The 19,259-nt window shown below is 43.8% G+C and overlaps 1 protein-coding gene across 3 annotated transcripts; it reads right to left on the bottom strand.

The window, feature by feature from the left end:
- Positions 1-6,118: 6,118 nt before the first annotated feature.
- LOC102702249 lies at positions 6,119-14,011 on the bottom strand. Of its 3 annotated transcripts, none has more exons than XM_006665033.3 (6): positions 13,429-14,000; positions 12,991-13,043; positions 10,878-10,915; positions 8,510-8,828; positions 7,987-8,297; positions 6,119-7,182 (listed from the first exon to the last, which is right to left on the bottom strand). In XM_006665033.3, exons 1-6 carry the CDS (start codon positions 13,817-13,819, stop codon positions 6,573-6,575), a joined length of 1,722 nt encoding a protein of 573 aa, XP_006665096.1. In that variant the 5' UTR covers positions 13,820-14,000; the 3' UTR covers positions 6,119-6,572. The 3 variants fall into 3 exon arrangements, with proteins under 3 accessions (XP_006665096.1, XP_040384346.1, XP_040384347.1); XM_040528412.1 differs by having other exon boundaries at positions 6,127-7,182; positions 12,981-13,043; positions 13,429-13,529; XM_040528413.1 differs by lacking the exon at positions 6,119-7,182 and having other exon boundaries at positions 8,214-8,297; positions 12,981-13,043; positions 13,429-14,011.
- Positions 14,012-19,259: the final 5,248 nt, after the last annotated feature.

The raw sequence follows: 19,259 nt of genomic DNA, 5'->3' as shown, positions 1-19,259 counted from the left end.
CGCGGTCTCGGCGGCGGCGGTTGCGGCGGCGGCGGTTGCGGCGCGGCGCGGCGGAGGACTCGGGGCGGCGGCGGACTCGGCTGGCGCGACGTGGCGCGGGCGCGGGCTGGCGCGGAGACGGGGTTTCGGTCGCTGACAGGTGGGCCCCACCTATCAGTGGCGCGAGAGAGAGGAGGGAGGCGGCGCAGACTCGCGGCGAGCGCGGGCGCGGACGCGCGAGCGAGCTGGGCCGAGGCGGCCCGGCCGGGAGGAGGCGCGCGCGCGCGGGGACGGAGCGGAAGGCCGGCTCGGCTGGGCCGGCCGGGCGAGGAAAGGTGGGCCGGCTCGGCTGGGCCGGCCCGGGAAGGAGGAGAGGAAAAAGAAAAAGGAAAAAGAAAGGAAGGGAGGAAAATTGGACTTCGGCCCAATTTGGGAAGGAAGGGAAAAAGAAAGGAAAAAGGAGGGAAAAAGAGAAACCCCATTTTTGCCAAATTTTAAATTATTTTGTTTGGCCAAATTTTATACTTCTGCAATTTAAATATAAATCCTGTTAATCATTTAAAATGCTTTCGGGACATTTTTAGAATATCCGAAAAGCTTCCAATTAACTAAATTAATTTATTACACTGAGTTTTCTCCTGAACTTTAATTAATAAATTATTTTTAATGCATTATTTAATTATTTCTTGGCTAGGGTAAAACTCAGGGCGTGACATCAACCCAAGCAACTACAACCCCCATGACAACAACAATGGAGGACAACTGCAGCCCTTATCAGCACTGCCACCGCCAAGCCAGACAACACCAGCTCAGAAGCCAGGGGTTTGTTTCAACTGCAACAAACCGGGTCACTTCGCCAAGGAGTGTCCATAGCCAAGACGCAACAAACCAGGATTCATGCAAGCCCAAGTCAACCAAGTCTCAGCCAAGGAAACTCAAACCCCACCCGAGTTTGTTCCAGGTAAGTTCTGCCAACTCTAGGCTGCTTATCTGCACCTCTTTAACAGCTCCTCTGAATCTCGGGGACGAGATTCTGTTAAGGGGGGTGGATTTGTCACGCCCGGAGTTTTATCCCAAGCCTAAAATCGTAAAAAGAAATTCGTAAATAACAATTGGCGTAATTAACTCAGGAAAAATCCCTCTAAAAGGAATTAATTTAATTAAATCGAGGTTCCAAATCAATTAACAGGATTTAAACTCAAATTGCAGAAGTATAAAATTTGGCCAAACAAATTAATTTAAAACACGGCAAAAATGGGGTTTTCCTTTTTCCCTCCTTTTTCCTTTCTTTTTCCCCTCCTTCTCAAATTGGGCCGAAGTCCAATTTTCCTCCCCTTCCATTTCTTTTTCCTTTTTCTTTTTCCTCTCCTCCTTCCCGGGCCGGCCTAGCCGAGCCGGCCCACCCCCCCGGCCGGCCCAGCCGAGCCAGGCCTCCCGCCCCTCCCGCGCGCTCTCCCCTCCGCCTATGCCGTCGGTCCAGCTCGCCCGCTCCCGCGCCCGCGCCGCGGCGAAGTCCGTCTCGCCTCCCTCCTCCCTTGCGCCACTGACAGGCATGCCCCGCCTGTCAGCGACCGAACCCGGGCGCCGGCCGAGTCCGCCTCCGCCCCGACTCCTCCGGACACCGCGCCGCCGCTGCAACCACCGCCGCAACCGCCGCCGCCGAGTCCGCCGCGACGTCGACTCGGTCTCCACCGGCCGCTCCGCCCTAGCCGGCGCCGCCACCCTATAAAGCCCCTACCTCTCCGCCCCACCGCCACTTTTTGCCTCCTCCGTGCACCGCCGCTTCCTCGCCGCCGTCGATCAACTCCGCTCGCCGGACGCCATTCGTTGCCGCGGGACCGCGTCGCCACCGCCGCCTCGCCTTTGCCAACCTTCCGCTGGCCTTCGTCGCCACCGGTGGTCGCCGAGCTTCCTCGCCGCCTCCTCGCCCTTTTCGCCGTCATGCCTGACTTCGTCGTCCGCGCGTCGCCGTCCGCGCTCGCGACGTCGCCGCCCCGCTCCGTTCGCCATTGCCCATTCCTCCTCCTCGCCGTCGTGCTGCCACCTTCCATCTCCGCTGGTGAGCTCTCCTCTCCTCTCTCCCTCTTTCTTCCCTCTTCGCCGCCGCTGCCGACCTCCCCGTGCCATCGGTAAGCGCCAGGAGCCACGCGCCGCCGCCGCCGAGTCGCCGCTCAACGTCATCGCCGTCACGTTGTCGTTGCCGAGCCGTTCGCCGTCACCGCCGTGCGGCACTGCTCCGGTTGCGCCGCCGTCGTGCGCCGCCGCTCCGGTCGCGTCCGCCGCTCGGCTGCCAAGCTGCGTCGCTGCTTGGTCGACGCCACCTCGCTCCTCCCTCGTGCTCCCGTCTAGCTCCTCTGGTCGCACCCATGGAAATTAAGGACCGATTCACGGGAAACCCTGGAAGTAATTAAGTGCTAACCACATGCCGAAATGGGTAAGGTGGGATTTAAAGCATGACTTCGAACTATTTGACGTACCGAGGCAAGGGTAGGCGTGATGGAGTATGGACGGGCAATCGTGGTGTAACGAAAGCCTCTGCTGCTTCCGGATCTACCAAGGCACAAGAGGGGACTGCCCGACTTGGTGTAAAGGAGGGGGTGAAACCTGAAGTGTGGTGCGATTGTCTAGGGAGGGTTAGGTGAAAGGTCTTATCATGGTTTCCGTACTAAGGTATCGTGGTGATACGTTGGGGCGTGGTAACATGCTTGGCAGCCATGTCTTGTGGGTAAAGTTGTACACCTCTGCAGAGTAAAACTATTCGAATAGCCGTGCCCGCGGTTATTGGGCGAACTGACAGACTCACTAGGATTAGTTGAACCCCTTTAATAATTTTATTAATCTTGGAACTGGTTTGACCCTGCGCAACGTGGTGTAACGTTGCCAGTGGTTTGGGTTTGTCGCAACGTGGTTTAACGTTGGACAGAGGGTTGACCCTGTTGCAGTGTGTTGTAACGCTGGACAGTGGTTTGGGCATGTTGCAACGTGGTGTAATGTTGGACAGCGGATGTTTATTTTAAATGTTTACTTTACTTTTATTTCAGTCTATTTTATTTGCTAAATTACTATAGCTTTGTGCAATTTAACCTTAGCCTATCCTTGTTACCCTATTGCATTCATTATTCTCCCTCTCTTGGGTGTTACTTGTTGAGTACGGTGGTTTGTACTCAGCCTTGCTTAATTTTTCTTCCACCAGAGCAAGTGCCAGAGTTCCAGTCAGAAGGTTGTTCCCAAGGTTGAAGTGAGGTTCAGTCCGCCGTCGAGAATGGCTGTGGTGTGGAGCCGTCATCGCCAGCTGAAGCTGAAGATTAGATGGTCTAGTCTTGTTTTTCTTTTTCCGCTGCATTTCGATAGATAATTGTTTTTATTTGTTCTTAAGTCGTGGAACTGTGTATTGATTTGTCATAGTGTGTACTCGGGCTGATGCCTGGACCGAGATTTAATACATGCTATTGTTCAGAAATTTGGTGTAAATTTCTGGGCGTGACAGTGGATGACATGTCGGTCTATCTGTGTCTATAAAATATGGGCCTAGTGTCAAAATTGCCAAACACACGATTGGGAGTGTCATTTTTGCAATTTTCTCCCGACGGTGGCGGGGCCACGGTGCAAATGAGATTCTCCCTCACAAAAGTCAGAGGTGTATAGTACTGTGATTTTTGGAGTATTTTCAGTCATCCAATTTGCAACCAACAGATGAGATTGATCGCTACGGCACCGACGAACAGTGAATATGCTACCGTGCTTTTTACTGTTTTCATTGGTTTTCTACCGTGTTTATAGTCGCAGTACCGTGGCACAAGAATCATTTCACTAGGCATTGTTGTGACTTTTCTGTGAATGAAGACAATCCGGGTTGCACTGGGTGCGGCTGCCGGCGGGCCGCGTGCGGCTGGCTTGCCACCGATGATGTGGTGTTTGGTCCGTTCGAAAGCAAACTTGATTGTCTTACCAAATATGCAAGGCATGCATGCACGCTTTAAAGCCATTGAGTCAATGCAAAATTTGTCTTTAACTTCACCAATAGAATCAAAGCTGATCTTCACCGTGTCCGTGTGTGTCGCTATCTCCTGCTAGACCACATGTTTGTGCAAGACCAAAGTTATCAGTATACAAACTTGATTTACTCATTCGATACATTCAACTGCTGAAATCATTTGCATCAAATTGGACTGTCCACGTTCCATCTACCCTCGTATTTACCGACTCCCAAAATCACGCGCACTTTCCATCTATCAACGTGTCATCAAATTTAATGCATTAAATCTCGGTCAAATATACATACAAAATTCAACATATCATAAAGGCCGGAGGGAGTATTACAAATACCACCATGTCAGATCTCAGTCAAATCTTCATATAATCATTCGTGTTTTTCAAAGTTTTTATGCAAACATAGAATTTTATAAATCATTCTTATACTACATTTACTAATAATGAAACAAATTCATAAATAAATATGTTATATATATATATATATCAACATGAATAGTTAACCTTATACTCCTAAATCAATGGCGTTAAATAAAAATAGACCGGATATTAATTAAATGATGTATTATTTATATGTACGTTCAAGTTGATAATATTAAATAACGAGACTTTTTACAATGTGGTATTTGTAATATTCACTGGGTATTTTTTTTCATATGTATATATCAACAATGTCAGATGAATCAATAGTGTTAAATAAAAAAGAAATGAGTATAAAATAAATTTTGTAATATATACATACATATATTATTTAAATTATAAACATGTGTGTTTAGATTGACTCATAGGTAATTGTGGGAGCTATTTTTTTGGCACTGTAGTATTTGTTCTACTGTGTCTGGTTTTTTTAGACGCCGTTAAATTTTAGACCTATGGTATATTTTCCAAATTTTATTGCAAATATACAAAATCACAAGTCATTCATAAAATAACTAAACAAATTGTTTGGTTCCAAACTAAATTATTTATTTAATATATATGCGTATGTATCATCTAATCTACACTACAGTGATAAATTATATTAGAAACTTTTTATAAAATATAAACTTGTATTAGAAACTTTTGAAAGTGCATCTAGCCCCTAAACGAGGTATTAGATGATTAATGACAATGTTAGCCAAGCATGTGTGTGCTAATGAGTTGTGATTGCAGAGAAGTTAAAGGGATAAAAATTCAATTGCAGGATTACGCGACCCACTTGGAGCATGAGTGACCCGAAGCGAGAGTTTTAGGGAGATGAAATGTTCAAAGATAATTTCTACTTTTCATTTTGAGTCATAGGAACTCCGTACAATCAACAGGGGTCACTAAGAGCTCAGCATGCATCCAAGGGTATTACGGTTGAGTTTAAGTTAAGCGGAGGCTTGTTGCTGTTTTTCACAAGCAGCAGGGACCGGACGGTCCGGGCCCCTGGCCGGACAGTCCGGTGGCAGGATGGTCTGGAACTTGGTTCAGCCCCTGCTCTAAGTGAGTGTGCTAAGTGTCAGTCAGACGGTCCGGCCCCCTAGCCGGACAGTCCGGTTTGGTTTCTTTTCCAACTGCTAAGTGACGTCTGCCAGCCTATATAAGGCTCTCTTGAGATCTAGCTATTGGTGAGGCTTTCTGTTCAAATTCACTGGTTGCTAGGATAAGTTTAGCAGCGACTAGGACAGAATGCAGCACCGCAGAACGCCCTGGCAAAAGTCACCTCATACTGTTGACCTACTATAATTTACTAGGTCCTTCGGTAGGCACTCTCTATATATTTTTATATGACAAATATGACGTCGTTGACTTTTACATCACATTTGACTATTCATTTTATTTAAAATTTATATCCAAATATAAAAAATATAATGCATAATTAAAGTTTCTACAATAATAAATCATATTATAACAAAATAATTAATAATTATATAATTTTTTAATAAGACGAATGATTAAACGTGAATCTAAAAGTCAACAGCGTCACATAAAAAATATATGGAGAGTTCCTACCGAAGGACCCAGTAAAGTGGACGAATAATACCTACATAATGACCCACGACTTGAACGAGTGGTTAAAGCCGCAAATATCACCGGTCACGTGACGCACAAAACTGAGCCAGCAATTTTGCAAACATTTTTTACAAGATCATACATGCAGAAACAATAGATCTCTTAATGCATATCGCAAACCAAACATGTTCCTGCCATGCGTATGACCTAGACAAAACTCGTAGTTATAAGATACACCAGGTATGGATTCAGATAATGAAATCGTGTTAAGGCTATCTGTAGCAATTTAAGTTGATTAACTACAAACTATTCGGTACATGATAAACACATTCACGAGATCATGAATTTAGTGCTAAAATTTTCCTAACCTGACTAAGGAAATTATCTAATATTCCCAACTACTAATTACAATTATCTCACCTCTGAAGATAATACGTTTAGTCATGCCGTGTTCCCGACGAATTTCCATATTAGAATACACCAAGAATGCGTGCCAAGAAGATCTGTAATCCTTTCCGGCATTTCCCATTTTTGGCCCATACCAACAGCAATCAAAATGGAAGCAGAAAGGCAAGATAACGATGTCTTGAAAAGTTTAGTCAACTACTATAATTCAGAATACCTATTTATTCATCCACTTCAACTAGTCGCCCACGTACCCACCTCATTTTAGACTTCTGCTCTGGTGAGGTGCCATCTTCTTCTTCCTGTGGCTCATCGGGATAATTTTCTGCTGCTTCAGATGCAATTTGGTCAATTGTTATTGATTCATCCACCATTAATTGATGGGCATTAAAATCTTTAATCCTGCGATTTCCATTCACATCTTGAATAGCTGAAGAAGCGGAAGGAAGAAGATAGGCTCTTTCCATGGAATTTTCTATTCTCTGATAATCTCTAAGATGATTTGTTTCATTGAGAGTCGACACATCAAAATAGAAATCCGTGCCATTGATATTGCTTGGAGGAAGTTTCATCCCATTGATTGGTTTATTCTCTTGCTTGATCACGTCATTTTGATTTGCCAAGTCATGGTTGTGCAATTCACACATACCTGTGCCTTGTGATGCATCATCAGAAATATCTGCAGGACCTTCATCATCAACTTGTTGTAGAGATAATCTAGCCTCTGTAACAAGCTTTCTAGCTTCTATAAGTGATGCGTGAGCAAAAGGGCTTGTAGACGCGACAGTTTCAAGAGCATTTGCAGCCTTCTCAGCTTCTGCAATGAGTGACCTAATGGGAAAGAATGTAAACAGAAGTTACTTTAGTGACAGAATTAAATATTTCAAGAGCAACACAAATCCAAAATTAAGGCATTATCTATACTCGTTTAAAAAATAGTCATGGTGCTAAGTCGTGAATCTGCCACCACCCAACCATCAACTCCACAAAATTCGAACATATGGGACTACTGTCCATCCTCTCTCCAAATCAAACATACAGTAGAACAGTAATCATCCTTCCACGCTAACAATAAATCGAGGTTTTTCTGTACAGGACTGAAAATTAGCAAGCAAAAACCTATAATTAATTTTACAATCAAGCTCTAAAATTCAAAACAGATTTGCTCTTTCCAATGTGCCAATGTGATTGTTCAATTCCATAACAACATACCGGCATTTTGCCAGTGTCTCTAAAAACATATGCTTCAATGTACAGATAGCATGCATAGTTTTCTGCTCAGCAAATAGTATACTGAAATATATTCGAGTCTTAATTATCAGTAGCTTTAGATTTGTTAAGATATTTAGAGTCATTCGTTTTAGAGCTTTTGACTCTTTCCTAAACTACTTATCATGTGTATGTCTTTGTTATCACCTGCAAAAAATCATAATTGATGCATTTGAACAAGATGAGCAAACAAAAGAAAATACACTTTCTACGAAAAACTTTTTCCGCATAAGAGACAGTAAGCATCAATCGTCAGAGAAATAAGACAAAAGAAATACTACTATATTGCAAAAAATTCACCACGTGTGCAAAAATTTTGATCTCGCGTAAAGTTGAAGTGTTGAACTATGGAATAAGCTGAGGTACCTAGCCCTGTTAATAGCTTCTTTCCTTTCTATTTCCACTGCTGCCCTTTGAGCCCGAATCTTCGTTATCATCTCTAGTTTTTCAACAGCCATTGGATCTTTGTATGGAGTTGCACTCTTCTTTCTCTTAACTGTTGGAGCTATTACATATTCATCCTCTAACCCAGCAGATCTGGATTGAATAGGTTTCTTTCTCGTGGTATCTCTCTTAGCACCAGGTTCTCTGGAAGACCTTGGTTTTCGTGGTACTTTAGTTCCAGAAGATGATCCATGGTAGCTAGCAATTCCACTGCATACGCGTTCACGGTATTCCTACAAGAAAACAGAGAAGGCACTCAGAAAATCAGATGTTTCTCACATATGCCAAGCTGGTGTATAATCCATATATTCTTATCTATCTAGCAAGCTATATTGACTATTTATTCCATTTAGAAAACCTACATGGAACAGTGTAAGATCAGTTCAGTTCTGCAAACATTCAAAATGATATGATAAGAAACATGTACAAGGATTGTTACTCTTACTTTATCAAGCCACTTCGCAGCAATGGCTTCTGCAATTTTCCTCCTCTGTTCAGGAGATTTTGGTGCTCGTCTATTACCTGTTGGCCGAGGCATTGATCTCCTTTTCTGAAGCTTTTCCACCCACTCCTGCCGCATCTGCTCTGTCAAGATTTTATATGAATTCCATTGGAGGGAGATTCCACCAGCAAAGCCCTTCCTAGCTGCATCTGCTATCATGTCTCGCCACTCCACAAAGCAACCATCCTGAATCATTAACTTCTGTAAACGCAAATTCCATCCTCGCCTCACTCCCATAGATATCTTTATTCTTGTCTCCTCACTATATTAAGAAGAAACATAAATTATTAGGAATGCAGATATGATTCCCAAGAGCTATCACATATACAGGTTGATATGGTCAATGGAAAATTGCAGAACAGTACAAGCAAAGGACAGCTGTGTTAGAAAGCAGCAAACATAATGTGCAAACTGCCAAATAAATTTTGGGTTAATCAAACCATAAAATGTAGATTTACAAAAAGCATGCAATTAGTTGAGATCAAAATTTATCCTCCAATATAATGGGAGGGATATCTCTGGAGCTCTAAATGTGGTTTGAAGAGTAAACATAGTGATACATATCTCCTTTTGAGTTCAATGTCGTTTATGGTACAGTGATCGGTACCTAAATAACTTGTATATGTTCATCCGATATGATTCTTGTGTAACCATTATTAACCTATGGATCATGCTGTTTTTGAATCAAGTCTAAGAAAACATATAATCCATTAGGCCACATGCTTAATATTTTAGAACAAGTGATTCTACAGTCCTTAACAAAGGTAACAGGACTAGGTAACATTGGAATGCTTCCTGGTACCTCCAGTAAGAATGTTCAATATTAGCTCCTGGTACCCCAATATTACCAAGGTACCTTTCGATGCCTCATTATACACCATAAATAATCTCCTAGAACAACCTAGTTCCCATCTAATCTGTTTCTGACTTATCATAGTGCATGTTCAGTAACCTGTTAGAATGCTAATGTAGGTTCATCAAGAATAATTACATGCCAATAGGAATCAAAGAACCATAACAGTGTCAATTACTCAGGCATGTCCAGCATACGTTAATGCTTAGGCTTCTGCCCTTACATTGCCCAAAATCGAAAAATTAGTTTCTATGGTCCTCAAGATTTATATGGAACTCCCAAGTATCAAAATCTAGACCATGGAATGTAAGATTGGCTTCCACCGAGCAGCATGGGCCCCAAGAGAGGATTCATGTTGCCTCAGATGAAGAAATCCAGCTTGGTGCACTAGAATATGAGGTGTGTTGCGGTGGCCCAGTCATCCAAGCCAAAGTACGTGCACAGAGGCAATGTCATGGGCCCATAGGAGACAAGTAGGAAGTGCAGCCACCAGGACCCAGCCCAAGTTTAGGACGATAGAATAAGATATAAACTATTGGGAGAATAACGTAATGAAACTATTTGGATGAGTTGTTGGCTGGTGATTAATCTATAAAGCCTATCATAAAGTTGTCACAAAGGTAACAAAGAAAAAAAACAACCTAATTGTACCAAAAAAAAAAACATATACACACACATTATGGCTGACAGGCAAGCCCTAGCATTCCGCAAAAGAATAATGAAGCACAAGCAAGTAAAGTAGCAGGTGGCGACATTGCCAGTATGGCAGTGGCCAGCTGAGACAGACAAGCTAGATCTATACAAGAGTGGATTTGAAGTCTGGATGGGCGTATTCCTCAGTGTTGTCTAGATCAATAACATCCAAGCATTTAATGTGAGTAATCTGGCTGTATCACATTAGTGCAATTTGACATGTCCTTAATTTACCTTTGCATTTTATACTATCAATTGAGCTGTCCAAGTGTGGAATGTTGTTATACAGAATCCCAAAAATGTGTTGGACATGATCTCCTATTGTCAACTAGAGTTAATTATGTTTGATTATAATATGGCCAAGGTATAGCGGTACTGAAACTATCAGATGTAATAAATATTTAGCTGCTGTTGAAGTGTGGCGTAAGCTTCAGTAGTTACTGATTCTTCTACGTACTACCTTCTTCACATGTTTGCATACAGATTATAGTTGTTTGCTCCAATTAGTAACATGTGGTAATGTGCTTGTAATACAATACTTTGTTTATTCTGGCGAATCAACCAAACCTACAACCTAGTGCTCGGTTTGCCACTGGGTATTGCTATTTTCTACCAAATAGAACACGTGCTAAACAATGTAGTTATACTTACAGAAGAATAGTGAATCCTTCACATTGGTAGGTCGAAGTGTAATATAACTTCAGTTCAACAGTAATAGCTTTTCAAATTAAAAGGAACACATATAACTTAAAAATAGTATCCTACCTCTGTGCATGTCCCAGATTCATCAACTTTTTCTTAACCTGCACATCAAACTCTTTAGACAAGCTAAACCATTGAATAAACAATTTATGAAGAAATATAGTCAACTATAATAAATATACAAAAAATAAAATTGACAATAGTGATCCCAACAAACAGTCATATTGATAAGCATGGTTTAAAGCAGAACACAGGATTGTTGTTGGTGCACTCATGAATTGTACCACAGAAACTAATTTGGTATGAACCTTTGCACTTGGACTACTTATGTTCACTTATAATAACCCTGTTTGGGTGCATCACACTACGACATCTTTTGTCTGGGCACTCAACTAGCTACCCTTTCTTAAAAGGAAAAAAAAAATCCACTAACCTTGGAGGAACTAGGTGGTTTTTTTAATTAATAAAGTATTGGCACCCAAATTCACCTCAACAAAGACTTGAACTCAGGTGGTCTGTACGTACATTCATATAAATCTACACTCTGTTCCTGCCATCCTGCTACCCTTTCTTAAGAAATTGGAAATAATTGTGTTACTGCATTAAAAGACTATGGTATAAAATGTTTAGGGCCAATCTTCAGGATAAAATTTAATTTAGAGTAAAGTACATGACCGGTCCTTAAACTTGTGACACCGTACCAGTTAGGTCCATAAACTTAGAAAATACACGTTTAGGTCCATGAACTCGTTTTAACGTCTAAAATAATGGACCTAGATGGTACATTAAAACGAGTTAATGGACCTGAATGGTACATTAAAACAAGTTCATGAACCTGAATGATATATTAAAATAAGTTCATGAACCTAAACGTATATTCTCTAAGTTTATAAACCTAAGTGGTACCGCGCCACAAGTTTAAAAACCGACCATGTACTTTACTCTTTAATTTAACTACTTCACTCTAATTAATCACAGCCACACTGTGCTTAATATTACCTTCGTTTGTGATTTTCGTATGTAAAATAATCCAGATTGCCAAGTATCAGAAAATTAAACAGCAAAAAATTAGATAGGGGTGTTGTAGCCAGAGGGAATGTCAGATGGTGGGGTGGTATAGGCACAGGGAATATCAGATGGTGGGGTGGTGTAGGCCGAGGAAATGTCAGATGGAGGTGCAAGTACTGCAACTATGTTGGCTTTAATAGCTATAGACTTGCTAAGTTATATTTTCGTTGCTTGCAGCACATTATTTTTTTCATTTTGGTGACAAACAATTGAGAATTTGAAACAAAAATACATATGTACTATTTATATTAAAAATATGTAGCCATGTTGTCATATCGGCATTTTTTAGAAACTGACAAATCCCCGTATCCATGTCAGGATGCATCATGTTGACATATCCGTGTCTGTGCATCATAGATTCCTGCTACCCTTTCTTAAGAAATTGGAAATAATTGTAACGCTGCATTAGAAAACTACAATATAAAATGTCATATGGCCAATCTTCAGGTAAAATCTAATTTAACTACTTTACTCTAATTAACCACAGCCACATTGTGCTTAAAATTACCTTCGTTCGTGATTGCTGTCTGTAAAATATTCCAGATGCACCTAATCTGGCATCATATGTTAGTTGTATGCAACATAAGTTGCTTAGCATGGTAACCACTAGCAATGAAAAACCAAGCATTTTTAAATTTTAAAAGATTGAATGAAAACTTCCAGGCATTATCTATTCTACTCGGACCTTGGAAATTTAATAGTTGCTTAGCACCATAAGCCTAATAGTTACATAAAAGTCCAACAGCAGTCACTCACTACAGCACAATGTGAGAGAAACTCAACCGCAAGACTAGAAATGTTTTGCTTGTAAAATAATAACATAGTAGAAATTTGGACCTGTCAACCTCATTTGAGATATTTACAGCTAGAAGCCTAACTTGCTTTGGAATGGAATTATGTCGTCATATCTAATCAATCAAATATATGCTAATCATGTGTGCTCATAGGAAGTTAAGTCTTGTTTAGGCCAACCTTTTGTTAAGGTTACCATCAAAATTCCTAGATTTATGAAACTTTGTGCAATTACTGCAATTGTTATGTCAAGTCAACAATACAGTAAATGCATGACACTACTAAACAATAATAATAAAATCTTACATGACTTCACCTTGGGGTCCTGCATCGCAATCCTCGTTCTCTCCCGAATCCTCTGCAGCGTCTCTGCGCATGAAATTAAATTCAAATAAGACCAGTATAGTTTATTCAGTTAAACATCCACAGATAGCACTCTACGTGGAAAATTTCACTTGACTCCCACTCTATTTCATGACGCAACTTCGCCATTGTGAATCTCCCCTTTGTTATGAAAGGGGGTGGCATTGCAAATCTTCATCCTTGCAGTTATTTAGTTTTGTTTCTACAATAGTGCATCCCACCATATTAAGCCATGAACCACGTTTAAGACCTTACGTTGCTCACAAAGTGCATAGATTACGCCTATTCCGTACTCAGTTTGCTAACAATTCAATCAAGCATTCGTCGACAAACAAAAAAAGGACAGGGAATAAAGAGCACATAAGCTAATCTCGAGAGTGTAGAGGTATACCTGGGCTGTGCTTCCTGCCCTTGTTCCACGGCGTGTTCCCCTTGTTCGCCTTGGAGATCCGCATCCGCCTCAACCTCTCCCTCTCGTCCACAGCTTCCTCCTCATCCTCCTCCTGCCGCCGATGCCCCGGAACCCCCTCCAGATCCGCCGCAAAAAACCGCACGTGTTCCTTTGCCCCCGCGACGCGGCCCTCCGGGCCCAGGGCCAGGGACGGAGCAGCCTCCGCGACCACCCGGACAGCCACGCACCGGCGCTGCGGCGGCAGGAGGCGTAGCGCCCGTCGCCTCTGCGTGTGGGAGGAGTAGGAGGCGACGCAGGGCCAGGGGGGCAGCCGCGGGAGGCGGGGCCAGGAGGAGACCGCGTAGCAGCCGCCCTGCAGCTGCGGCGCCATTCGAGCGAGTGCCCCACGGATCGGACGCCGCCGGCGAGGTCGACGCGGAAGAGGTGGACGGTGGCGGCGAGGCGAGGCGAAGGGTTGGGCTCCTCCGGCGCCCGGGGAAGGGGTGAAAATGGTGGAATGTGGTGTGTGGGGCGCAGGTGGAGCGGAGCAGGGATAAGACGAGGGGAGAGAGAAGGGGGACTGTGAGGGTTTAACGCCTCTAAGCTGCTACTCGAAATCCACTGGATTTTACGCGAAAAAATCGGTTATGTTATCCACCGTTTTTTTTTCACTCGGAAAAAAAAAAGGACTGCAAGGGTTGGTTTTCTTTTTAACTGCTTGGTTGGTATCATGCCGTTTTATATTATAAGATTTTTTGAGTTTACCTATATTCATCTACTATCTCCGTTTCTTATCGTAAGATTTTCTAGACTTTTCTAAATTTATCAATTGATAAATGTATATAATTAATATATATGTCTAGATTCATTAGTATCCATATGAATATAGGCAACGCTAGAAAGTCTTATATTGGCAAACGAAGGAAATATGGCTCCCTTCTAGCATGCGAAGCGATGGAAAATTACGGTTTTGGTTTCTTAGACAATGGATTTGGGCGCCCCCTCCTCCTCGTGATGGTTAGGGAGTTTAGCTTCTACCGATCACCAAAACCGATCACCAAAAAGAGACTCCTCTTTATCTCTTATCTATTTTCATTTCTTATTAGGGAAGGACACGCTAATGTAACAGTCACGATGAATTTAATCTCCCTATCCCTGTCTACCTAAATTTTGTTTTATATGGTATTTTACCGAAAAATCAACCAGCTTGTTTCCCTCCATTTAAAGGTTTAGCAAATGAGTAAACTTAAACAAAATAGGTACCCAAGTCAATGGGTCACAAAAACATCTTGCGTTATTGAGACTACCAGAACAATAGTTTACTATATTGCTCAAATAAACTCAACCTTAGCTTAATAGGAGGTTGATTGAAAAAAATTATGCCCCTTATCTAGGATCTTATTATAGTATGGATTCATAATAATAACAACTTATTATTAATTATTATTAATTCGATACTAGAACATACATGTCTTTCACAACATGGTTCATATGTTGTTACTCGAAACATAAATCCTATATTATTACTCAATACATAGGAGTGTGGCTAAATAATGGCATAACTTAATAATCCTATTTAATCATCATATGCATTTATAATAATCATCACACAAACATTAAATATGATTTGTCGAAGGCAATACCGACAACTCAATTAAAATTAACTTAACATTGTTTCAAAAAAACAACCAACACAATAGACATTGTTTAACTCCGCTAATGTTCCTCTCTTAATAGTAGAGTGAATAAAGAATAAATATAATCTTCTATGGAGTCTAAACGTGAAGTCTTCAACATCCTTCACTTCAAAATCTACATTTGACTAGCTATTCATTGTTGTTTGGATTTTCACTCCCCTTCTTACTGCCACTTAGACATTGCTCAATTCTTGTGATGAGCCATTAAGATGCACAATGGTAATTGAATTAGCTCATCAAATATTAAGGGAAAAATAAATAGCTAATTAGGAAATCAAACAATATTAGTTATACATTTCTTAGCTAACCACGCCTTGAAGCATGATAAGCTCCTTTGCCGAACTTGCAGTATGGATTCTGATCAGAGGGGTCAGCTGAAGTAAAACCATTATTTTCTCCTTTCTTCTGAGAATTGTAAATGCCGCATCTCATGTTGTTGGAACTTTCTTTTGCCTTTATTAGAAGAACGAGTGAGGTTGACTTGGTCTTGAAACTTTTGCTTTTTAGTTTTCTAGCACTCTTATTCCTCCACATATGAGATGAGTTCTTCTATAGTCGACTTATCCTTCTGAGTATTGTAGTTAATCTTAAAGAGACCATAGTTAGGACCAAGGAATCTCGTAATAAAATGCACTAACAATAGGTTAGTTCCACACATATCCATAGACTTAAAGATGATATGCTATGTGACTCATCACCATTACGTGCTTACTTATACCACCTTTGCCATCATAATTGTTGATTGTTGGTGATCGTCTTACAAATTAATGCACTGGCATAAGCTTTAGAAGATGATTTAATTTTCTTCGATATTAGCTATGTATGTCTTAGCATTATCAGAGTTAATAATCACTCCAATAATTCCTAGAGCAATATTATTCTTAATATACATTAAGGACATTCTAGTCCCAAGCTTCTAATTTCTCTTCATAAACCCACTTAAGGTTGACATATTGCTCTTTAATCATTTGATCAGTCCATTCAAGCTCCTGGAAGAGTCCTCTCTTAAGGCTAAGCTTCTCCAATTAGTTCTAAGTTTATAAGTGAAAGTGCATCTAGCCCCTAAACGAAGTTTTGGATGATTAATGACAATACTAGCCAAGAATGTGTGCCCTAATGAGTTGTGATTGCAGAGAAGTTTAAGGGATCAATTCGATTGAAGGATTACGCGACTTATTGATGCATGTGTGACCCGGAGCGACGGTTCTATGAAGACAAAGGGGCTCGAAGAATATTTTATTTTTTCGTTTTGAGTCGTAGGAACTCCGTACTATGAAGAGGGGTCACTAGAAGCTCAGCATCCATCCAAGAGTAGTTAGGGTTGAGTCTAAGTCAAGCGAAGGCTCGCTGCTATTTTTCACAAGCAGCAGGGACCGGACGGTCTGGGCTCCTGGCCGGACAATCCGGTGGCAGGACGGTCCAGACCTTGGTCTGGCCCCCTAGCCGGATAGTCCGGTTAGGTTTCTTTTCCAACGGCTAAGTGACGTCTGCCAGCCTATATAAGGCCCCCTTGAGATCTAGCCGTTGGTGAGGCTTTCTGTTCGAATTCTCTAGTTGCTAGGGCAAGTTTAGCACCTCTCAAGCCTTACTAACCCAAAACACTTCCTAGAGAGATTAATCATTGGATCATGTCTTAGAGAGAGTTTAGGTTAGTGAGTGATAGAGTGTTCGTTCTTGGCGTTGATGGATGCATGCGGAGTTAAGGTGGCCTATTACTCTTGAAGATTGATCTCTTAGACTGATAGGCGTCATCCACGAGCCTCTGATTCTTGTGGATCGCCCGGGAGCAAGTTATGAAGGTTGGTGCCTGTCACGCCCAGAAATTTACACCAATTTCTGAACAATAGCATATATTAAATCTCGGTCCAGGAATCAGGCCGAGTACTGTCACGCCCGGAGTTTTGTCCTAAGCCTAAAATCGTAAGAAGAAATTCGTAAACAACAATTGGCTTAATTAACTCAGGAAAAATCCCTCTAAAAGAACTTAATTCAATTAAATCGAGGCTCGCAAATCGACTAACTAGATTTAAATTCAAATTGCAGAAGTATAAAATTTGGCCTAACAATTTAATTTAAAACTCGGCAAAAGTGGGGCTTTCCTTTTTCCCTCCTTTTTCCTTTCTTTTTCCCTTCCTTCTCAAATTGGGCCGAAGTCCAATTTTCCTCCCTTTCCTTTTCTTTTTCCTTTTTCTTTTACCCCTCCTCCTTCCCGGGCCGGCCCAGCCGAGCCAGCCCACCACCACCACCTCCTCCTCCGGGCCGGCCCCGCCCAGCCGACCGGCCTCCTCCTCGCGCGCGCGCCTTCCCTCCACCTGGGCCGCCGCTCGGCCCAGCTCGCGCGCCGCGCTCGCCCGAGCTCGCCCACGAAGTCCATTGTCGCTCCCTCCTCCCTCACGCCACTGACAGGTGAGGCCCACCTGTTAGCGACCGAGCCCCCGCCAGCTCGCGCACCTGCGCCACGCCGCGCCGCGCCGAGTCTGAGTCCGCGCCGCCGCCGTAACCGCCGCCGCCACAACGGCCGCCGCCGAGACCTCGCCGCGCCCGACTCGGTCTCCAACCTCCGCCCCGCCCTAGCCGGCGCCACCACCCTATAAATCCCTACCGCCGCCGCGCCGTCGCCCCCTTTTCCTCTCCGCCCTAGTCACCGTCGCGCCGTCGCCGTTCGCTGCCGCCGTTCGATCTCGCTGCCGGCCGCCTGTCGTCGCCGTCCAGCCGCGCCATCGCCTCCGCCTCGGCGTCGCCAACCCTCCTCCGGCTCCCGTCGCCGCCGGTGGACACCCCGCGCCCTTCGCCGCCCCTTTATCCCCACCGCCGCCGCGCCACGTCGCCTCGCCGCCGTCCGCGGATTTTGCCACCGCGCGTCGCCAGCCGCCGCTCGTCTGCGTCACCACCTCCGCCTTGACCTCGCCGACTCACCTGCTCGGTCGCCGCCGCTGGTGAGCGTCCCCTTCCTCCTCACCTCTCTCTTTTCCTTCCCGGTCTACCGCCACCGAGCCGCACGCTGTCGCTGGACGTGTGCGGAGCTCGTCGTTGCCGGCGCTCGCCGCTGTCGTCGTTGACTTCGTGCCGCCGTCATCAAGCCACCGTCACCCGCGCCCGTGCGTGCTCGCGCTCGTCGCCCGGTTGTCGTCGCCGCGCCAGTCCGTCGCCACCACTTTGCCCGGCTGCGCCGCGTGCGCCGCCGCCTCGGTCGCGCGCCGTCGCCGGACGTCGGTCGTCGCCGTCGCGCCGTCGTCGCTGTCGTCGTGCGCCGCCGCTGTCACCGCCGCCGGCTGCCGCCGTCCGCCCGAGCTGCTCTCCCCGCTCCCCTCTCTGTTTCCCCTCTCGCCGACCGACGGGTCCCACCCATCAGTTGCCTCGCACCCCTCCTCCCTCTCTCCTCCCGTGGGACCCGCGTGTCAGTCTCTCCTTCCCCCTCTCCCTCACCGACAGGTGGTCCCCACCTGTCAGCCGTCAGCGCCTCCTCTCTCCTTGCTGACGTCAGCAGCCCCATTAGTTGGGCAATAATTGATTTAGGACTTTTCTATTTAGCTAAAGAACCCAGAAAACTTCTAAAATTCATAAGTAATTCATCTAGTCTTCGTTTAGGTCCATTCAAATTTCATTAAATTCATAAAATTGTCAAGAATCCATTAAAAATAGTTTCTTTTGCTGTTTCAGTAGAGTTTGTGCCTGTTTTATTTATTTTTGTGCTTTGTCGCTTAGATTCGGACCCCGTCGAAGAGCCAGTTTACTTCGAGATCGTCGTCGAAGTTCCCCAGGGGCCAGAGCAAGGCAAGTGACACTCATCTTTGATCATATTGAACCCATAATTGCAAATTCCCCGCTTTGTTCATTCAAATATGCATTGTTTTAATTAAAGTATTTACTGTATGTCATTTTTCGGGTAAACCTCATTATTATGCCGTTGTTTATCCAACTTTATTCATGATGGACCAAGGGTAACTTGATTAATGTTAGGCCTAGGTTAATGCTTAGCCGTGCTTAGAACAAGTAGCTCATGGGATCACATTTAATCATGCTTAGTTCTGAATAGCTGAGATATTGGTTCATTACCCGGTTCGGGCTAATGTCAACTAAAATATTGATAATGGTGGGCTGTGGGTGCATGGTTTTGAGAGTCGCACCCATGGC

This window comes from Oryza brachyantha, chromosome 10 (genome assembly GCF_000231095.2).
Source record: "Oryza brachyantha chromosome 10, ObraRS2, whole genome shotgun sequence".
NCBI classification, from domain to species: Eukaryota; Viridiplantae; Streptophyta; class Magnoliopsida; order Poales; family Poaceae; genus Oryza; species Oryza brachyantha.
This window is presented reverse-complemented; position numbering and strand designations above follow the sequence as displayed.

Excerpts from the sequence above, each read along its gene's own strand:
- LOC102702249 (XM_006665033.3), bottom strand. The coding sequence starts at position 13,819 with ATGGCGCCGCAGCTGCAGGGCGGCTGCTACGCGGTCTCCTCCTGGCCC. Across the intron at positions 10,916-12,990 it reads TTGCGATGCAGGACCCCAAG|GTTAAGAAAAAGTTGATGAA; the intron begins GTGAAGTCATGT and ends TTTGATGTGCAG. Across the intron at positions 7,183-7,986 it reads GAAGCTATTAACAGGGCTAG|GTCACTCATTGCAGAAGCTG; the intron begins GTACCTCAGCTT and ends CTTTCCCATTAG.